The 21,842-nt window shown below is 37.9% G+C and overlaps 1 protein-coding gene across 1 annotated transcript in view; it reads left to right on the top strand.

Annotated features, from left to right (window-relative positions):
* Positions 1 to 21,842, top strand: part of TMEM26 (transmembrane protein 26) — a 67,617-nt gene that overhangs the window by 23,655 nt on the left and 22,120 nt on the right. The window contains exons 2-4 of the mRNA XM_018042612.1: positions 1,753 to 1,831; positions 7,508 to 7,621; positions 18,241 to 18,461. Of these exons, the coding sequence (XP_017898101.1) occupies positions 1,753 to 1,831; positions 7,508 to 7,621; positions 18,241 to 18,461 (414 nt within the window). The remainder of the gene's footprint in view (positions 1 to 1,752; positions 1,832 to 7,507; positions 7,622 to 18,240; positions 18,462 to 21,842) is intronic.

Raw genomic sequence — 21,842 nt, forward strand, 5'->3', positions numbered from 1 at the left:
GCTTTATAGAAAGTTCCAACATGGGTTGGAACTGTGCAAGTCCACTTATATGCATCTTATTTTCAATAAATACATACTACAGTACCATGGTTGGTTGAATCTGTGGATGTAGAACTGTGGATATAGAGGGTCGATCTCAGAGTTATATGTGGATTTTCAACCACACAGAGAGTCCTAATCTCCACGTTGTTCTAGGGTCAACTATATAATAAAAATTCCTGTGAGATAAATGTGACTGCTGTTGCCTCAAAATTCATACGTTGAAGCCCTAAGTCCCAGAGTAACTATATTTAGAGACAGAGCTCTTAGGAAGTCAGTAGAGTTATTTGAGGTCATAAGGATGGGGTCCTAATTCACTAAGACTGGTGGCTTCATAAGAAGAGAAGAGAGAAATCTGTTTCTCTTCTTGTGATGTGTATGCACTCAGGAAAGGCCATGTGAGTTCACAGTGGGAGGTGGCTGTCTAAAAACCAGGAAGAGAGCTCTTACTAAACCCCAACCATTCTGGAAGCCTGATTGTGAACTTCCAACCTCCAGAACTGTGAGAAAATAAATTTCTGTTGTTTAATCCACCCAGTCTATGGGTTTTGTTATGGCAGCCTGAGCTGATGAATACATGACTGTTCCCATTTTGTCGATTAGGAAGCAAACTGGGAGGTCAGTGGCAAAACTAACATTTAAATTTGATGTGTCCAGGTACAAATGAGAGTCCTCTCTATGGACTGCCCTCTGAATTTGAGTCTGAAAATAATTACTATAGATAGCCTTCAAAGAGATACCAAACCCGTCATCCGTGGTTTGTTTGTATACGCATACCTTGGAGATATTGGACGTTCATTTCCATACCACTGAAATACAGAGAGTCACATGAATTTTCTGGTTTCCCAGTGCATTGAAAAGTATACTTACAATAGGCCATAGTCTACTGAGTGTGCGTTATGTCTGAAAACACAATGAACAAAGCTTAATTAAACAATGCTTTATTGTTAAAAATTGCTAGCTATATCTGAGTCTTCAGTGAATCTTAGAAGTAACATCCAAGATTACTGATCACAGAGCACAATAATAATAAGAAAATTTGAAATATGTGACACAAAGACACAAAGTGAGCAAATGCTGTTGGAGAAATGGTACTAGCAAACTTGCTTCACGCAAGGTTGCTGCCAACCTTCAATTTGTAAAGAAAAACAGTATCTATGAAGCTCAATAAAGCAAAGCACAATAAAATGAGGTGTGCCTGTATTTTTATTTTTCCTAGGTTTAGCAGAAACACACAAAGCCAGTTGATTCTGCTTAGTCTTATTCCTTATCATCTGATTTTTGTCTTCTAGCAGAATGTTCTTTTTGAGCTCTCAGAATTTCAGGTTAATGTTGAAAAATGTAGGCAACCTTCCCGAAATTACAGTTGTTCAGAAACCAAGATTTACTGTTGCTGTATTTGCTTTCATATTAAACATAAAATATCCAGTTTTGTGCCTGAGACTAATTGGCAGTGTCCCATTAAACCGTATTAAAATTAACATCTATTAATTGGATTAGAAATTCAGTGAGAATGACAGCTGCTAGTGCCTTTTACAGTTGCTTTGTTTCTCTATAATCCATATGGCGGGAATCACATAATGCATTTTTCCCCTTTGAAATAAACATTTGAGATTAAAAGGTTTGATTCAGTGTGGTCAGGGTATGTGCACTTGTTTTCTTTCTTTTAAAAAAAATTATGAAAGCTGAACTCTCTTTTTACCTCGTTCACAGGTTTTCACCAGCCATATTTTTATATCTGATTAGCATTGTTCCATCATTATGGCTTCTTGAAATGCACCATGAAACCCAGGTATGTACTTTTGGAGAGTTGAATACTCAGCAACAAACTACATTCCTATTATAATCCAATTTCTGTCAGAAATGCACTTCTCTAAGGAACTGGAGTTATCAAGAATTGACTAAATAAGACCCTTCAGCAAAAAGGAAATGAATCCATGATCTGTCTAAACTAATAAAAGTGTCACTTTCATTTAAGATTTAAGAGTATTCATTAATAATCTGGGTTAGAGATCTTGTTCCTAACACTTCCCCTCCAACATGCTACAGTTTACATGGGGGTATACAATTTTGGTTTTATCCCTTGCAGTTTCAGGGAGTTACTGTACTAAGAATGGGCAGGGCTCTGTATGACAGGCTGTTGTTCTTAGTCGCTCAGTCGTGCTGCACTCTGTGACCCCATGGATCCTAGCCTGCCAGGCTCCTCTGTCTATGGAATTTTTCAGGCAAGAATACTGGAGTGAGTTGCCATTTCCAACTCCAGGGAATCTTCTGGACCCAGGGATTGAACCCATGTCTCTTGCATCTCCTGCACTGACAGGTGGATTCTTTACCACTGAGCCACCTGGGAAGCCCCATGACAGTATCTTAGAGTAAAGTGAATCAGAAAGAGAGGAAAAATATCATATATTAATGCATAAATGTGGAATTTGGAAAAAACATTAGTATAGATGATCTTATTTACAAAGCAGAAATAGAGACACAGACAGAGAGAACAAACATGTGGATACCAAGGTAACGGAGGGTGGGTGGGATGAACTGGGAAATTGAGATTGTTGTATATACACTATTGATACTATGTACAAAATAGATAACTAGTGGATCACTAATGAGAACTTACTGTATAATTCAGGGAACCCTACTCAGTGCTCTGCTGCTGCTGCTGCTAAGTCGCTTCAGTCGTGTCCGACTCTGTGCGACCCCATAGACGGCAGCCCACCAGGCTCCCCCGTCCCTGGGATTCTCCAGGCAAGAACACGGGAGTGGGTTGCCATTTCCTTCTCCAATGCATGAAAGTGAAAAGTGAAAGTGAAGTCGCTTAGTCATGTCCGACCCTCGGTGACCCAATGGACTGCAGCCCACCAGGCTCCTCAGTCCATGGGATTTTCTAGGCAAGAGTACTGAGGTGGGGTGCCATTGCCTTCGGTAACCTAAATGGGAAAGGAATTCAAAAGAGCTGTATGTATATATATATATACATATAGCTGATTCACTTTGCTGTACAGTAGAAACGAATACCATATTGTAAAGCAACTATACTCCAATAAAAATTAAAAAAAAAAAAGAATGGGCAAGGCTCAGTCATCTAGCATCCTATAAAATGACATTTTCCCCTTTGGCCCAGGGGTAAAGAATCCATCTGCAATGCAGGAGCTGCAGGAGACATAGGTTTGATCCCTGGGTTGGGAAGACCCCTGGAGGAAGGTATGACAATCCACCACAGTATTCTTGCCTGGAGAATCCCATGGACAGAGGAGCCAGGTGGGCAATAGTTCATAGGGTCACAAAGAGTCAAATACGACTGAAGCAACTTAGCACACATACAGAGGAACAACGAAAACAAAACTCCATCATCTGTGCCCTGCTATACAAACACTGTCAAACTCGGAAGGGCTATTTGAAATAGTCTGTTTTAAAATACAGGCTTTGCAGGTTATAGGAGATTCACTTCTGAGGTCCTAAGAGCTGTCTTAGTAAAATATGAATTTCATTCAAGTGCCCCAAAATAAGTGTAAAGGAGAGGAACCAGGGAACCCATGATCAGGAAGGGTAGGCTATATATATAAAGACCACATTGACCTAGAAAAGAAACAGTGGCTTCCAATATGAGTCCCTAATCTATAAATAGAGGCACTGACTTAATTTTTTAAATTTCTTTAATTGGAGGATAATTGCTTGACAATGTTGTGCTAGTTTATGTTGTACAACAAGAAGAATAAACTATAAGTAGACATATCCAGAGAAGGCAATGGCACCCCACTCCAGTACTCTTGCCTGCAAAATTCCATGGACAGAGGAGCCTGGAAGGCTGCAGTCCAGGGGGTCACTGAGGGTCGGACATGACTGAGTGACTGCACTTTCACTTTCATGCATTGGGGAAGGAAATGGCAACCCACTCCAGTGTTCTTGCCTGGAGAATCCCAGGGATGGAGGAGCCTGGTGCGCTGCCGTCTATGGGGTCACAAAGAGTCAGACACAACTGAAGTGACTTAGCAGCAGCAGCAGCAGCAGCAGACTTATATCCTCTCCCTCCTGAACCTCCCTCCCATGCCTCTCCCCATCCTGCTCTAGAGAGAGGCTGATTTTTCAGTGAATTACTTCTTATATGGGCAACCCCAGGTAGCAGGATCTAGGCTGGATTCAGCCACTGATTGTCATCAATGCTCCTATATGACACTGGAGTGGGGGCACTTAGTGCAGTCCATTGGACTGCAGCCTGGACTTCACATCTTCAGGGCTCAGGTTACAGGATTATGTTTTATAGATGAACTGTAGTTATGATATAATAATGTTGTATCTTTACTGGTAAAATCTGTGAGAATGTCACAGATTTCTTTGCTATAGAAGGTCACTTTATAGCAAAGTTAAGCCTTTGATACATGTTTCAGATATTCAAACCTTATCTGGAAAATGTTTGCTCAACATTTTAGGCACACAGAGGGGAGTTTAGTTCTGTGGACTAGTTTTGTGGAATTCCACAAGCATGTACCAATAATGTAGGCATGAAGAAGACATCTGTCTGCCTAAATCTCCTGTCTAAAGAATATTAATGTCAAAGGCTATCTCTATGTTTGTAGCAAAAGAATTTTGTCACAGTAGATTGGTTGGTTCAAGTTACTACAGCTTTTAGGATATCAAGGGACTGTTTTAATTTCCTTACTACTTACTACTTTCAGGGGTATGAGAGTAAGCTCTGGTGACTTGAATCACTTTTTTCACATCCAATTCTATGACAAGGTTATCATCCACAGTAACAATTCATTTCCCCAAATGCTTTTATAGTAGAAAGCTCTGCACAGTTAATTGATATACAGGTCAAATCCCATTACAACAAATAGCATGCAACCAAAAACTCTCTTTTTAATAAAATTAAAAAAAAAAAAGATGTTTGAGCCCCGGGCAGTACCTCTCTAATTTTCACACTACAAAAAAAATTCGACCTTTAGTAGTAATGGATCTGACTCATTTTGACAGTGAAAATTAAAATGAATGCCCAGATTGTGAATTGGGCAGGGTGGGCAGAGTTGAAAGTAGAAAAAAGTGAGAGAGAGATTAAAAAATATTAGAATTGCATTTAAAGAAATAAAAAATGGCAGAATAAAGGAAGGTAGGAAATTCTTAGTCTATTCATGTAGGAAATCTTGGTTACAATAATAATCATATCATACATTTTCATATAGTTCTTTATTTCAAACTATTTTCAGATACTTTTTTTCATTCATATACCCAGCAACTCCTTAAGTTAGACATGGTATGTAGATTTCTATGTTAGAGAATAGGAACCTGAAACTCAGCAAGGTTAAGTAATTTTCCCAAGGCCACACAGCTAATCAACAGCAGTTCTAGGGTTTAGAACCTGGGTCTTAACCCCTAGTTCATTAAATCACACTGCCTTTTTCAATAATGTGTTTTATGTTTTATAGGAATTTGCATCAATATCATCTGAATGTTTCATGATTGAAAGGATAATTTAATTTGCTTTCACATTTTCCATTTACTCTGCACCCTAAACATTCTAACCTATGACTTGGCATTTGGAAAACATCCTGACCTATTTCATGATAACATTTCTCTTAGATGATCAATTCTGTACCTTCACTTCTGAATCTGACTGGGTATACATGAATGGAAAGAAAATGTTTGTGACAACAATTATGACCTTAACTTTTAGTCAAGTCTATTTATGAATTGGCACAGTTAAAGCAGTGGAAATATTCTGGTCTTGAAGATGTCTGGTTTGAACCAAATGAATGTTTTTGAAGCTTTTAAAGGTTTTCAGACATAGCCCATGAAAAAGTGACTTTTTGGCACCCAGATCATCCATGTAACTCACTTATATAATGCTGATTGTAAACAGTATTACCATAAAACCAATATAAGTCAGGTTAGGTCTTAGGAGTTTGTTCTGTGCAATCCAATACAACTGCCACTTAAAATAAAGTTGCATCAATTTATAACAAACAGAATTCTAAGAATGAACAGGGACTCGGGTCTTTATACCATAATATGAGCTACAAAGCCATTTGCCATCATGTTATCTTATGCTGCAGTACAGATGACTATTTTTTAAAAAATAACAAGATGTCTATGGATTTTTAGTGATAAAAATGTGAAAAACATATCAAGGTCACCACTTTTAATATACAATCTGCTTTCATGCCTGCCAAGAAGTGTTCAAATATGTTTCCTATTGAACATTAGGTTCTTAGAGTCACAGAGCTCCTACAATGAGGATTTGTTGCTTGGTTCAAAGATTTAATTTGTTATCTTCATTATCTTTTCTTGGAGCCTTAGCTATATAAAAAAAAAAAGTGTGCAAACAACTACATTTTTGCTCTTAGAAATATGGCACATGGCCATTTTTCTTAATTATTCTTGTCATTTCACCCATAATACTAGTTGTTGTTGTTGCTGTTGTTTTTCCATCCATAACACTAGTTGCTTTGATGGAAGGGAAAAAAAATAGCTTCTTGACAGACTTTCCTTTCTACTTTTCCAAGTAGCTCATAGTATGATCAATGAAGTATCCAGAATTAATTAAGAAAAATATACTTCTCAGTGATAGCATTAAAAAAAAAAATCTCTCTAAATCCAAATGTGTGATCATGGATGTGCAGTGGTGGTTGTGTTTGTGTGTGTGGGTGTGTGTGTGCGCACTTCAAATGTATGTTAGCTCTGCAGATTTTTTAAAAAATCAGACTGTTTTTTTAATGAGTTTGTGAAATAATCATTGGCTACACTTACATTTTGAAGTATCACACCTTTCCTCTCTTATGTGCTTTTCTCTTTTCTTTCTCTACCTCAGATTCCCAGCTTCTGGTTGGATTAAAAATCACACATAGTAACATAAAGAAATTTACATGCAAAATGAAAGAATAAGGAGGGGGAAATGCCATTTATTTTAGGTCTATTGTTAACTTTCCTATAAATCTAAATTGCCTTCTAGAGTAATGTAAAATGTATATGTTGATGGGTAGATATGTTATCATTTTGGGGGGGTTGTTACAGTGCTTAACAGACATGATTGAAAGTAACTGAATTACCTACATTAGCAAAATGGTATTTTAAATAAAGAGGCTCTGAACAAGTAATAAAATCGTTGAATGAATGCTTTGACCAGGATCATACATGCTTTCATTGGTTGTTGGTTTGTTTTATAATTGTTCCATGATTTAAGAAAGGGACCCCAGAGATCAATTCATAAATTCTACAGCTCTCCACAGTGAACTTAGAGCATCTACAGCCTCATAGACTTGTGGGAAAATGAGACATGTATAGTTGATTTTTTTCTCATATTAACTGAAAAGTGTTTTCTACCTCAAGGCTATATTCTGATTTTTGAAAATGTTTATGCATACTACAGAAACTTCACATCTTTGCTCATACTCTGTTAGATACACTGAAGCCATCTTAAATGCTGCCTACTGTGATATTTTCTGACACATTGCTTTTTAAAAATACTTCTTAGTATTGCAGTGGCCAGTCTGGAGGATTGTCACAGAATACCAGCAGAAAAGAAGACTTCAATCAAACTCTCTTGTCAGCTGAACGTACCAACAGAGCAGATGATCTCATTGAGACGGTGAGAGCTTTCTCCTTATATGGTAAGGGATCTAACAAATCACCTTTTCACTTGGTGAGAATACCACTTTCTATACCTTTCAGCTCATTCTTCCCTAGGGAAATTCGCCAATTGTTTGGCTCAGAAAGTCACAAGATAATTGTATTTTGAACTATTATTGAACATATTTAACAAGCCTAATGGGCATATATATTTATATGCATTAATAAATATATTTAACTTGCAGTATTAAGGAACCTTTAACACTTAGATCAGATGACCTATGTACAGAGAGAGATACAGACAATTGTGAAGGAATGATATAATGAAAAGATTGGGATCTGCCCTATATATATATTTTTTAATTAATTTAGTTTTTAATGAAGGATAATTGCTTTACAGAATTTTGTTGTTTTCTGTCAAACCTCAACATGAATCAGCCAGAGGAATATATATATACCCTCCAGTCTGAAACTCCCTCCCATCTTCCTCCCCATCCCACCCCTCTAGATTGATACAGAGCCCCTGACTGAGTTTCCTGAGCCATACAGCAAATTCTCCTTGGCTATCCATTTTACATATGATGATGTAAGTTTCAATGTTACTCTTTCCATACATCTCACCCTCACCTCCCATCTCCCTATGTCCATAACTCTATTCTCCATATCTGTTTCTCCATTGCTGTCCTATAAATAAATTCTTTAGTACCATTTTTCTAGATTCTATATATATGCATTAGAATATGATATTTATCTTTCTCTTTCTGAATTACTTCACTCTGTATAATAGGTTCCAGGTTCATCCACCTCATTATAACTGACTCAAATGTGTTCCTTTTGTGGCTGAGTAATATTCCGCTGTGTATATGTACCACAACTTCTTTATCTGTCCATGGACATCTTGGTTGCTTCCATGTTCTAGCTACTGTAAACAGTGCTGTAGTGAACATGTGTCTTTTTCAGTTTTGGCTTCCTCAGGGTATATGCCTAGGAATGAGATTGCTGGGTCATATGGTGGCTTTATTTCTAGTTTTCTAAGGAATCTCCATACCATCTTCCATAGTGGCTGTATCAATTACATTCCCACCAACAGTGCAAGAGCATTCCCTTTTCTCCACACCCTCTCCAGCATTTATTGTTTGTAGACTTTTTGATGATGGCCATTCTGACCAGTGTGAGGTGATACCTCCTTGTAGTTTTGATTTGCATTTCTCTAATAATGAGGGATGTTGAGTATCTTTTCATGTGTTTGTTAAGCCATCTGTATGTCCTCTTTGGAGAAATGTCTGTTTAGGTCTTTTTCCCATTTTATGCTTGGGTTGTTTGTTTTTCTGGGATTGAGTTGTATGGGCTTCTTGTATATTTTGGAAATTAATCCTTTGTCAGTTTTTCATTTGCTATTATTTTCTCCCATTCTGAGGGCTGTCTTTTTATCTTGCTTAGTTTCCTCAGCTGTGCAAAAGCTTTCAAGTTTAATCAGGTCCCACTTGTCTACTTCAGTTTTTATTTCCGTTACTCTAGGAGGTGGGTCATAGTGGATCTTGCTTTGATTTATGTAGTCGAGTGTTCTGCCTATGTTTTCCTCTAAGAGTTTTTATAGTTTCTGGTCTCACGTTTAGATCTTTAATCCCTTTTTAGTTTGTCTTTGTGTATGGTGTTAGAAAGTGTTCTAATATCATTCTTTTACATGCAGCTGTCTAGTTTTCCCAGCACCATTTATTGAAGAGGCTATCTTTGCCCCATTGTATATTCTTGCCTCCTTTGTCAAAAATAAGGTATCCATAGGTGCACGGGTTTATTTATGGGCTTTCTTTCTTGTCCCATTAGTCTATATTTCTGTTTTTGTGCCAGGACCATACTGTCTTGATAACTGTAGCTTTGTAGTATAACCTGAAGCCAGGAAGGTTGATTCCTCCAGCTCCATTATTCTTTCTCAAGACTGCTTTGGCTATCTGGGGTCTTTTATGTTTCCAAATGAATTGTGAAATTTTTGTTCTAGTTCTGTGAAAAATGCCATTGATAATTTGATAAGGATCACATTGAATCTGTAGATTGCATTTGGTAGTATAGTCATTTTCACAATATTGATTCTTCCTACCCAAGACCATGGAGTATCTCTCCATCTGTTTATGTCATCTTTGATATCTTTCATTACTGTTTTGTAATTTTCTGTGTACAATTCTTTTGTCTCCTTATATAAGCTTATTCCTAGATATTTAATTCTTTTTGTTGCAGTGGTGAATGGGATTGATACCTTAATTCCTCTTTCTGATTTTTCATTGTTAGCATATAGAAATGCAAGTGATTTCTGTGTATTGATTTTGTATCCTGAAACTTTGCTAAATGCACTGATTAGCTCTAGTAATTTTCTGATACTATCTTTAGGGTTTTCTATGTACAGTATCATGTCATTTACAAACAGTGAAAGCTTTACTTCTTTTCCAATCTGGTTGCCGTAGCTAGGATTTCCCAGAACTATGTTGAATAATAGTGGCAAAAGTGTATACCCTTGTCTTGTTCCTGATCTAAGGGAGAATACTTTCAGTTTTGCACCACTGAGAATGTTTGCTATAGGCCTATCATATATGGCCTTTACTATGTTGAGGTAGGTTCCTTCTATGCCCATTTTTTGAAGAGTTTTAATCATAAATGGGTGCTGAATTTTGTCAAAGGCTTTTTCTGCATCTATTGAGATGATCATATGGTTTTTATCTTTCAATTTGTTAATATGGTGTATCACATAGATTGACTTCTATATATTGAAGAATCCTTGCATCCCTGAAATAAACCCAATTTGATCATAGTGTATGAGCCTTCTGATGTGTTGCTGAATTCTGTTTGCTAAAATTTTGTTAAGGATTTTTGCATCTATCTTCATCAGTGATATTGGCCTGGAGTTTTCTTTTTTTGTGTTGTCTTTATCTGGTTTTGGCATCAGGGTGATGGTGGCCTCGTAGAATGAGTTTGGAAGTGTTCTTTCCTCTGCAATTTTTTAAAAGAGTTTTAGAAGGATAGGCATTAGCTCTTCTCTAAGTATTTGATAGAATTCTCCTGTGAAGCCCTCTGGTCCTGGGCTTTTGTTTCTTTGGCAGATTTTTAATTAAAGCTTCCATTTCAATGCTTGCAGTTGGGTTGTTCATAATTTCTATTTCTTCCTGGTTCAGTCTTGGAAGATTGAACTTTTCTAACACTCTATCCATTTCTTCCAGGTTATCCATTTTATTGCCATATAGTTGTTCATAATAGTCTCTTATAATCCTTTGTATTTCTGCATTGTCTGTTGTAACCTCTCCTTTTTCATTTCTAATTTTGTTGATTTGATTCTTCTCTCTTTTCTTCTTGATGAGTCTGGCTAAAGATTTGTCAATTGTGTTTGTCTTCTCAAAGAAACATCTTTAAGTTTTATTAACCTTTAATAGTGTTTCATTCTTTATTTTTTATTATTTCTGCTCTGATCTTTATAATTTCTTTCCTTATACTAATTTTGGGTTTTTGTTTTTTGGTTGTTGTTCCTCTCCTTTTTCCAGTGGTTTTAGGTGTAAAGTTAGGTTGTCTATTCAGTGTTTTTCTTGTTTCTTAGGTAGGATTATGTTGCTATAAACTTCCTCTTAGAACTGATTTTCCTGCATTTCATAGGTTTTGAGTTGTCATGATTTATTTTAATTTGTTTCTAGAAATTTTTTGATTTCCCTTTTGATTTCTTCTGTAATCTGTTCATTATTTTTTAATGTGTTGTTTAATCTCCATGTGTTTGTGTTTCTTACAGCTTTTTTCTTGTAATTGACATCTAGCTTCATAGCACTGTGGTTGGAGAAGATGTTTGATACGATTTCAATTTTTTTAAATAACTGAGGTTTGATCTTGATTTGACTCAAGATGCAGTCTATCCTGGAGAATGTTCCATGTGCACTTGAGAAGGTATTCTGCATTTTGATGGAACGTCTTGAAGATATCAATGAGATCCATCTCATCTAATGTATCATTTAAGACTTGTGTTTTCTTATTAATTTTCTGTTTTGATGATCTGTCCATTGGTGTGAGTGGGATGTTAAAATCTCCTACTATTATTGTGTTACTGTCAATTTCTCCTTTTATGTCTGTTAGTATTAAGGTGCTCCTATGTTGGGTGCATAGATATTTACCAATGTTCTGTCTTCCTCTTGGACTGATCCTTTGATCACTATGTAGTGTCCTTCCTTGTAGCTTGTAATCTTTAAGGTCTATTTTGTCTGATATGAGGATTGCTACTCCAGCTTTCCTTTGCTTCCCATTTGCATGGAATATATTTTTTTTCCATCCTCTCACTTTCAGTCTATATGTGTCCTTAGGTCGGATGTGGGTTTCTTGTAGACAGAATATAAATGGGTCTTGTTTTTGTAGCCATTCAGCCAGTCTGTGTCTTTTGCTTGGAGCATTTAATCCATTTATATTTAAAGTAACTATTGATATATATGTTCCTATTGCCATTTTCTTAATTCTTTGGGGTTGGTTTTGTAGATCTGTTTTCTTCTCTTGTGTTTCTTGACTATATAATTCCATTTAACATTTGTTGAAAAGGTGGTTTCCTGGTACTGAATTCTCAACTTTTGCTTATCTGAAAAGCTTTTTATTTCTCCATCAATTTTGAATGAGATCCTTGCTGGGTACAGTAATCTTGGTTGTAGATTTTTCCCTTTCAGTGCTTTAAATATATCCTGCCATTCCCTTCTGGCCTGCAGAGTTTCTGCTGAAAGATCAGCTGTTAAGCATATGGGGTTTCCCTTGTATGTTACTGGTTGCTTCTCCCTTGCTGTTTTTAATATTCTTTCTTGTGTTTAGTCTTTGTTAGTTTGATTAGTATGTGTCTTGGTGTGTTTCTCCTTGGGTTTATCCTGTATGGGACTCTCTGTACCTCTTGGCTATTTCCTTTTCCATGTTGGGGAAATTTTCAACCATAATCTCTTCAAAAATTTTCTCATATCCTTTCTTTTTCTCTTCTTCTTCTGAGACCCCTATAATTTGAATGTTTGTGTGTTTGGTATTGTCTCAGAGGTCTGAGACTATCCTCAGTTCTTTTCATTCCCTTTACTTTGCTCTGCTCTTCAGATGTTATTTCCACCATTTTATCTTCCAGCTCACTGATTCGTTCTTCTGCTTCAGATATTCTGCTAGTGATTCCTTCTAGAGTATTTTTAATTTCAGTTATTGTGTTGTTTGTCTCTTATGTTTTTTCTTTAATTCTTCTAGGTCTTTGTTAATTGATTCTTCCATTTTCTCCATTTTAAGGTTTTTTATCATCTTTAGTTTCATTATTCTGAATTCTTTTTCAGAAAGGTAGCTTGCCTGTTTCCTCTTCATTTATTTGGAATTTGTGTTTCTAGTTTTTTCCTTTATTTGTGTAGTATTTCTCTGCCTTCTCATTATTTATTTATTTATTTTTTTTAACTTATTGTGTTTAAGGTCTCCTTTTTCCAGGCTTCAAGGAAAGTTGAATTCCTTCCTTGAAGAAAGTTGGATTCTGTCTTCCTTTTGGTTTCTGCTCTCCTAACATTGGTCCAGTGGCTTGTGTAATCTTCATATAGGGTGAGATTTGTATTGAGTTTTTGTTTGTTTTCCCTCTGATGGGCAAGGCTGAGTGAGGTGGTACTCCTGTCTGCTGATGATTTGGTTTGTATTTTTGGTTTTTTCATTGTTTAGATGAGGCATTTTGCACAGAGTGCTACTGGTGGTTGGGTGATGCTGGGTCTGGTATTCAAGTGCTACTGGTGGTTGGGTGATGCTGGGTCTGGTATTCAAGTGGTTTCATTTGTGTGAGTTCTCACTATTTGATACTCCCTAGGGTTAGTTCTCTGGTAGTCCAGGGTCTTGGAGTCAGTGTTTCCACTCCAAAGGCTCAGAGCTTGATCTCTGGTCAGGAGCAAAGATTCCTCAAGTGGTTTGTTATGGCATTAAGTAAGATTAAAACAAATATCCAAAAATGAGAAACCAGGGATGAACCCCAGACAAATGGTAGTTACAGAATCAGGCAAATAATAATTAAAATAATGGAATATACATATACACCCATGAGAAAAGTCAAAACAGTCCAACAAAAATAAAGTACAGTAGATTGACCCAGCAAACAAAGGAAATCAAAAATTATATTTACTACTTAAGAACAAAACTAAGTAAAGCACAAAGTGGAAAGCAAAATTAAAGCAAGGTGCCAAGTGGGGAATACAGCAGTGAGAGCAAAACTAACAAATATGTTGAGAGGAAAGGAATGAAAGAAAATAAAAAGAAAGAATAGATATGCAAATTTAAATAGACATAGATGGAGGAGATTTACATACATTAAAGATTAATTGCAAGGGGAAGAGACCAGTAGGACAGGCAAACAAAGGAATATATAGAAAAAATGTAGTTTTTAAAAAATTAAAAATTGCAATTATAGAAAAGAGAAAAGGAAAAAAAAAAGACAACAGAAGAGAGAAAATAGAGAAAATAAAAGGAAACTCCTCAGAACTGCAAAAGCCCCATGTAGAGGCAGAGGTTTAGAACAATAAAAATGTGACTGAATGTACATGTATACATATACACTCATAAGCAAAATAAAAATAGTCCAGCAAAAATAAAGTACAATATATTGACCTGGCAAACTAAGGAAACCAAAAATTATATCTACCAGAACAAAACTAACTAAAGCAAATACTGGAAAACAAAACTAAAGCAAGGTGCAAACTGTGGAATAAAGCGATGAAAATAAAACTAACAAATATGTTGAGACGAAAGGAGAGAAAGAAAAGAATGAAAGAATAGATATGCAAAGTTAGACAGAGGTAGATAAGGAAGATTTATATTTGTTAAAGATTAACTGCAAGGGGAAAAGAACAGTAGGAAAAGCCAACAAAAGACTAAATGTAGAAAAAATAATGTTTAAAAAACTAAAAATTTAAATTAAAAAAAGAGAAACAAAAAATAAAAAAGGAAAACTCCACAGAACTGCAAAAGCCCAACATAAAGGCAGAGGTTTATAACAACAATAAAAAATGTGACTGAGGGAAAAAAAAAAAAGCTGAAAGCCTAATTGGATTTCATAGTGCCAATAAAATTGACAACTACAACAGAGGGGGGGAAATGGGGGGAAAATCTAAAAGAATCAAAAGAACAAGTCAAAAAATAAGAATAGATAAGAATAATAAATGTTTTCCTTGAGTCACTGCAGTCAGAGTCCTTTTCCTCACTGGGAGACGCAGTCCACCTTACCTCCCTAGAATGCCCTCCAACACCGTGCTTGCTGATCTCTGGACCTGCTGTGGGGGCCGTTCAGATTCTGCTCTGGTCCTACTCTTGTGTGTTCTTGCCTCCAATGTCCACAGCTATCAGAACTAGTGCGTTTCCTTTTGTGGGAGCTCTCAGTGACCTTTTATATATTCCACAGGCACACAGTCTGCCTAGTGGATCATGTGGATTTAATCTGCACCTTGTACAGCTGGTGGGAAGGTTTTGGGTCTTCTCCCTTAGCCACACTGCCCCTGGGGTTCGATTGTGGTTTTTATTTCCACCTCTACATGTGGGTTGTCCACTGGGGTTTGCTCCTGAGCCCGCCCTGGAGGACTTGGGTTTGCCCCTGTGAGGGCCAGGTGTGGAGGTGGCAGCTGCTTGGGTTGCAGGGGTTCTGGCAGCACAGGGGAGTTGGTGGCTAGGGCAGCAGGAACTACAGTACTCTAGAAGCGTATGGCAACCAGTATTGGCCAATACGCTCCAGTATTCTTGCCTGGAGAACCTCCTTCCCTGACAGAGAAGCCTGGCAGGCCACAGTCTACAGCGTTGCAAATAAGTCAGACACAACCAAAGTGAACCTGTGTGCATAGACACAAGACTCTTTTTGGCCTGTGGCACCTCTGCCCCAGTGAGAGTTGAGCATGAAGGTGGCACCACTGCTTGTCTTGTGGGGACCCTGTCAGTGCCAAGTGTGCAGGAACATGGACTGCCTCCGCTACAGGAGTTATGGCCCTATCAGAGTCTGTTTCCAAGCCTCTTGTAGCTGGCGATCGATCAGAAGGCCTCTTTGGCCAGTCTTTCTCTGTAGCTCCAACCGTTGAGGTACTTAGAAGGCTCCCTTGTCTGGGGTCCTCCTCTGTAGTTCAGTGGATCAGGCACATAGAGAGGGGCCCCCTGGCTGGAGTCCTACTCTAGACTGGCGCATCAGTCACTTAAAAGAGCGCCCTTGGTGGGGTCCTACTCTGTAGTTCAGTGCACCTGGCTTTAGAATGGGCCAGCATCTCTACTGTTCAGCTGCGGATGCTGGCTTGTGGGGAGAGAGAGGCTACGGTGATGGCTCCACCCAGTATGCATGACTCAGCAGCATCGCCTTGCTTACATGGCTGCCTGGCTTTCCTCTACCGGCATTTCCCATCAGGATCTCCTCCCTCACATACCCTCACTCCATCTTTCTCAGTCGACAGCAGTCCTTGCCCTGGGATTGCTCCACAATCCCTAAACTCCAGCTCCCAGCTGCTGCGCATTTGGGGGGACCAGCATCCCTGTCTGGGGTATGTATGGCTGCAGCAAGGACTGTCTGATTCTCTTTCCATTTAGGCTACCACAGATCAGCTGTTTCACTCTCAGCCTTAAATGTTTCTCCTCTGACTCAGTTGCCCCTGTGGGGATTGGGTGACCCCTGCTTCAGTTCCCCCGTCCCCTGAGGGCAGGTCCCATCCTACTAACACTCCTGTTTCTGCCCCTAGTTCCTTCATCCTGCTGAGTTTTGCATGGTTCTGTATATTCTTTTCCTCTTGTCAGGTACTCCTGTCCGCTCTCAGCTGGTGCTCTGCGTGCACTTCTGTGTCTGAAAGTGTATTCCTGATATAGCCATGGAGAGAGATGTACTGTCCACTTACTCCTCTGCCCTCTTGATCTCCTCTGCCCTTTATATTTTTAGGTGCTTATATTGACAATAGGGAAGGTTTTCAGCCAAAATAGAATCTCTTCTTTGTTCTCCCCATGTTTGATATTTGGCAAACTAACTATGGCCTATGAGAGACTCAAGACCAAGGCCCCTTTCAATGAACCATGTTTTCAATAGTAAGATAGGCTATTGATTCTATTGAGCTTAACAGAACTAGTTTTGGGTTCTAATTCAACCTGCAATCACAGCTTACTCATGTCACTTTGAACAAATCAATCTCACCGTCTCTCAGTTCATCATCTGGTAATTGAAAACATTAATATTTACCCTGCTAGCATCCATTCCTATATCCTAGGTGGCTCAGTGGTAAAGAGGAGTGCCAAGCAGGAGACACAGGTTCAATCCCTGTGTCAGGAAGATCCCCTGGAGAAGGAAATGGCAAACCACTCCAGTATTCTTGCTTAGGAAATTCCATGGACAGAGGAACCTGGTGGTCTACATTCCATGGGGTTGTGAAAGAGTCAGACATGATTTAGCAACTAAACAGCAACTACTACAAGACGCATCCTATAAAGAATCAAATAAGATGTTTGGAAAGACTCATGAGTGTTTCCCTGGTGGCGCAGTGGTAAAGAGTCCTCCTGCCAACACAGGAACCATGGGTTTGATCTCTGGGTAGGGAAGATGCCCTGGAGGAAAAAATGGTAACCCACTCCAGTATTCTTGCCTGGAAAATCCCATGGACCAAGGAGGCTGGAGGACTACAGTCCATGGAGTCACAAGGGCGTCAGACATGACTTAGGGACTAAACATCAGCAATGGGAAGAGTCGTAGAAGACATATAATGAAATGTGCAAATGAAAGATTATTGATCTTCTTGCATGGCTTCAATCAGGTTAGCATACAGATGTATTTTTCTCTCCCGTCACCTTTACATATGACCTCAGCAAGTGATCAAGAGGGGTAAATAAATTTGTAGAAATATAGTTAAGTCACTTGTATAAGTCAGTTGGAATCACTGTCCATCCACTTGGAGAGCTACACCCCTGTAGTCCTTAGAAGATCATAACCTATAAGGCCAATAAGATATTGAACACTAGATGTTAAGTGGGCAAGAGATAGTATTTGGAATACATGAATGGGATGGAAATTTTCTCCAGAGTCTAAGAATAAGGGCAGAAGAAATCTGGTTGCTTGCTTATATTTAATAATAAATGTTCAGAATAAAAATAACCTTATAATTCTTCTGTTTCTTTTAGGTAATAAACATTATATATTTTCTCCTTTGATAGTGTTTTAAAGCAATAAAAATCAAAGGAGAAGGTCTGTACCATGCTGAAAATATTACCGGATTAGTAAATTCAAATTTGAAATCTATAAAAATATAGGAATTTTAAAATTTTAATATGGAATTTAAAAAATGTTATGATATATTATACTTATTACAGAGACTGATGAAGTAATATGAGAAACTGTCTGTGAAAAGTTACAAAATTAGCATTTAAAATATAAGTACAACCTCACTAGTAAGTAAAACATTTAAATTACTTTCAGTTATAAGGCTGCCCCATTTTAAAGAGACATTAGCATTTTTTCTTTTTTAAAAGACTGTTCAGCTCAAAAGAGTTTTACTTTCTTTAGTAAATGAAGAATTATTTTCTGGAAATGCTCTTCCACAAAAGCTGACTGTTCATTGAAAACCATGGTGAAAAAGGCCTTTCTAAAGTTCTAGTTCATAACTCCTCTGTCTGCATAACATTTCTGTTAAACAGGCCAAAGTTTTTGTAAATAACTTATCTACAGTATGTGAGAAAGTCTGGACTTTGGGACTCCATCAGACATTCCTTCTAATGCTAATAATTGGAAGATGGCTTCTCCCCATTGGAAGTGGGATCACTCGGGATCAACTCTCTCAACTTCTCCTTATGTTTGTGGGGACAGCTGCTGACATATTGGAATTCACAAGTGAGACCCTGGAAGAAGAAAATGTGAGGTAAGTAGGCCCTGCAATGAAAAGACCTTCTTTTCAAGGTCAGGCCCACACACCTGCTTTTTTGTTCTATTATTATTTATATTTTGCATTAATAAAGCTTTTTCAGTATATCATATATCCAGTGGTAGAATCATAGAATTTGTTGCTGTTCAGGTATATATTAACCAGTACCCCAATGTGCACACACACACATACACACACATATATACATGTATACACATATCTGGGTTTCCTATATGGCTCTAGTGGTAAAGAACCCGCGTACCAATGCAGGAGACATAACAGATGCCCGTTCGATCCTTTGCTGGGGAAGATCCCCTGGGTAAGGACACAGCAATCCACTCTAGTCTTCCTTGCCTGGAGAATCCCATGGACAGAGGAGCGTGGCAGGCTATAGTCCATCGGGTTGTAAAGAGTTGCACATGACTGAAGGGATCCAGCATGCACGCATGCATATTCATATATATATATATATAATTGTATGTATCACATATATGTGCTATGTACATATGTAGAAGTTGTATATGAATATGTAAATAAAGTTGTGTGTGTGTGTGTTAGTCACTCAGTTGTGTCTGACTGAATACGTAAAGGACGTTGCTGCTACAGAAAAAAGGCTGATAATATTTCCCATGGGTAAGAACAGAGAAGCTCTGCCTATTTGCATGACCACAGGTTAGGTGAAGCCATGGTTACTTGAAAACCATCCCTGGCTCCCCTTTCACATTCTCAAGTGTCCAGGAATGTAGGCAATCTTAAGTGTCTCTTGCAGAGCAGAGCTACTATTCCAGGAAAGTACCTCAAGGAGGCATGGAGGACTCTCTCCCCTAGCTGACTGAGGAATTTATATTCCCTGATGTGAATGGAGAATGGCGCAGATTAGGTTTTATTTTCCTAAATTTTATTTTTAATCAGTTTTGTTCAAAGTGCCCAAAGGCTATCTGGTGTAGATGCCTATAAATTAAAACTTATTGAGTTGGTACTTTTATTTTTGCCACAAGCAAATAAACCCAGAATCCGTGATCACATCTGTTTATGGAACACTTTCTTACCTTTAGGGATTTAAGTCTCAGTGCCTGAATGTACTTTCAGCTCAGGTTGTTATGCACTATGCTATAAAAATAAATTGCAATGAGGCTGGCTTTTAATGCTACCGTTTACTTTATGCTATGTTTCTCAAATAACGAAACATAAAGCTGAGCAAAATACACTAACCTACTGAGTAAACTTAATATCCCAATTATAGTACAAAGTGTATCATTATCAGAGGTTACCTTTATATGATCATTTCCTGTTCCATTTATACTGTTTTCTCATATCTTAAGTAGATATAGAATTTTAAAAAGAATCTAGTCTAAGTCGATCCATTGTCCTCAAAATGCCAATTTTATTTTTTAAAGAATATTTACTTAATTTGCTGTGCAGGGTGTTAGTTGCAGCATGCAAACTCCTAGTTGCAGCCTATGGGATCTAGTTCCCTGACTAGTGATTGAACCAGGCCCCTTGCATTGTGAGCGAGGCGTCAGAGCCAATGGACCACCAAAGAAGTCCCGAAAATGTTGATTTTAGCTTTGTGGCTTTAATACCTTACATGTGGCCAGTGCTTTACATTGTGTAACATATTTTCAGACATATTAGAATATTTATAATACAGTGAGGTTACAAAAAAAACATTTAAAAATCATGACCAAGCATATAAAAACAATAAATAACTACAGGTACCACACAACTGACTATACCTATGGGGCTTCCCAGGTGGCACAGTGGTAAAGAATCCACCTGCCAATGCAGGAGATGCAAGAGACACAGGTTCAGTCTCTGGGTTGGGAAAATTCCCTGCAGGAGGAAGGGGCAACCCACTCCAGTATTCTGCCTGGAAAATCCCATGGACAGAGGAACCTGGCGGGCTAAAGTCCATGAGGTCAGACACGACTGAGTGCATGCACACACACACACACACACACACACACACACACACACACAGAGCTATACCTCCATAGAAATAAACACATTAAATGCCAAATATCTAGTGAGATCCAAGGGATATGAGGTAGAAGAGGGGGGAGTTCAGGGAGGAATACGTTTTGAGGGACTCATCTGATCTTTCTCACATCTAAAGACGGTTTTATGGCTATCTTAATGCTCAGTGTTTTAGGCCCATCCACAAGTGACAGCAAGAGGTATTTTATAGACCAGTTTGCCAACAGATGTTGAATATTAAATACATTAATGACTAAAATGTCAATCGTCCAAGGCAATTAAAAAAACACTCTGAAAGTCATGGCAGATCATTCATTCACCACCTCTTGACTGATTATGTAGTGTGGGCCAGAAGTGTGCTACTGGAGATTGGGGAGCTAATAGGGAGCAAGTGATGAACCAAAGGATACACAATCCTGTCCTCACCCAGGTAATTTCAATTCAGCATTTTCTTCCCCCACATGCACATTCATCTGAGTGTTTTATAAATCATTTTATTCATTCTAAACTTATACCAGTCCTGAGAATAGAACGGAATCAACACTGCTCAGGTTATTGTTTTTCAATTTCTTTTTGGGTTTCATGATCTCAAATGAAATCATTTTATTTGTAATTGCATTGTGTCAGAGACCGTCTGTGGTTTCCACTGCACTCCTGCATATCTCCATCACAACCCAAAGCCTCCAAAATCAAGGCCCAGAAAGAACTGAGAGTTTTTATTCCCACCTAAGGCCCACCTCCCAAGTTTGACTTCATCTCAGGTTCCATACTGTAAGAATAAACACTGCAGATTGCCATATTTTCAAAGGAAAGACTTAAACTCTCTCACTGCAGCATAGCTTTCCCTTTTGGCTTCAAAAAGACAATCATAAAGCATAAATGTAAGAATTAAAGATTTTAAAATTTAAAAAAAAAATAAAACAAAACAAATAATGTACATGTAAAGGATGTTTCCATGTAATATAGAAAGGAGGGTTACTTCATTATAACCTACTTAGCATCACTTATTATTACAACATTTTCTTTTCTTTTTTATTCTGTAATTTGAGCTGACAGGTTTAGGAGAAAACCTGCAATGATGTCTGTATCACAGTGATGTCTACCTCTCTTTCCTGCATCCTGGGTAATACCTCAAACCCAGTTTTTTTTTTTTTTTTAACCTAAATCAGTTTCCTTCCATATACCTACACAAAGTTCATCTTTCTGATTCTTATGAATTTGCATGGACTCATAAGATATTGCAAGTTTTTGGTAACAACTTCATTTTATACAACACAAATGCATCTATTGTAATTCTATGGTTCAATGATATTTTGAAATTTATAGATTTGTGTACTATCACCAGAATCCATATTCCTTGTGTCTGTTTGCAGTCAATTCTCACTCCCACTGTCAGCTCTA

Source organism: Capra hircus, chromosome 28 (assembly GCF_001704415.2).
Source record: "Capra hircus breed San Clemente chromosome 28, ASM170441v1, whole genome shotgun sequence".
Taxonomy (NCBI): Eukaryota; Metazoa; Chordata; class Mammalia; order Artiodactyla; family Bovidae; genus Capra; species Capra hircus.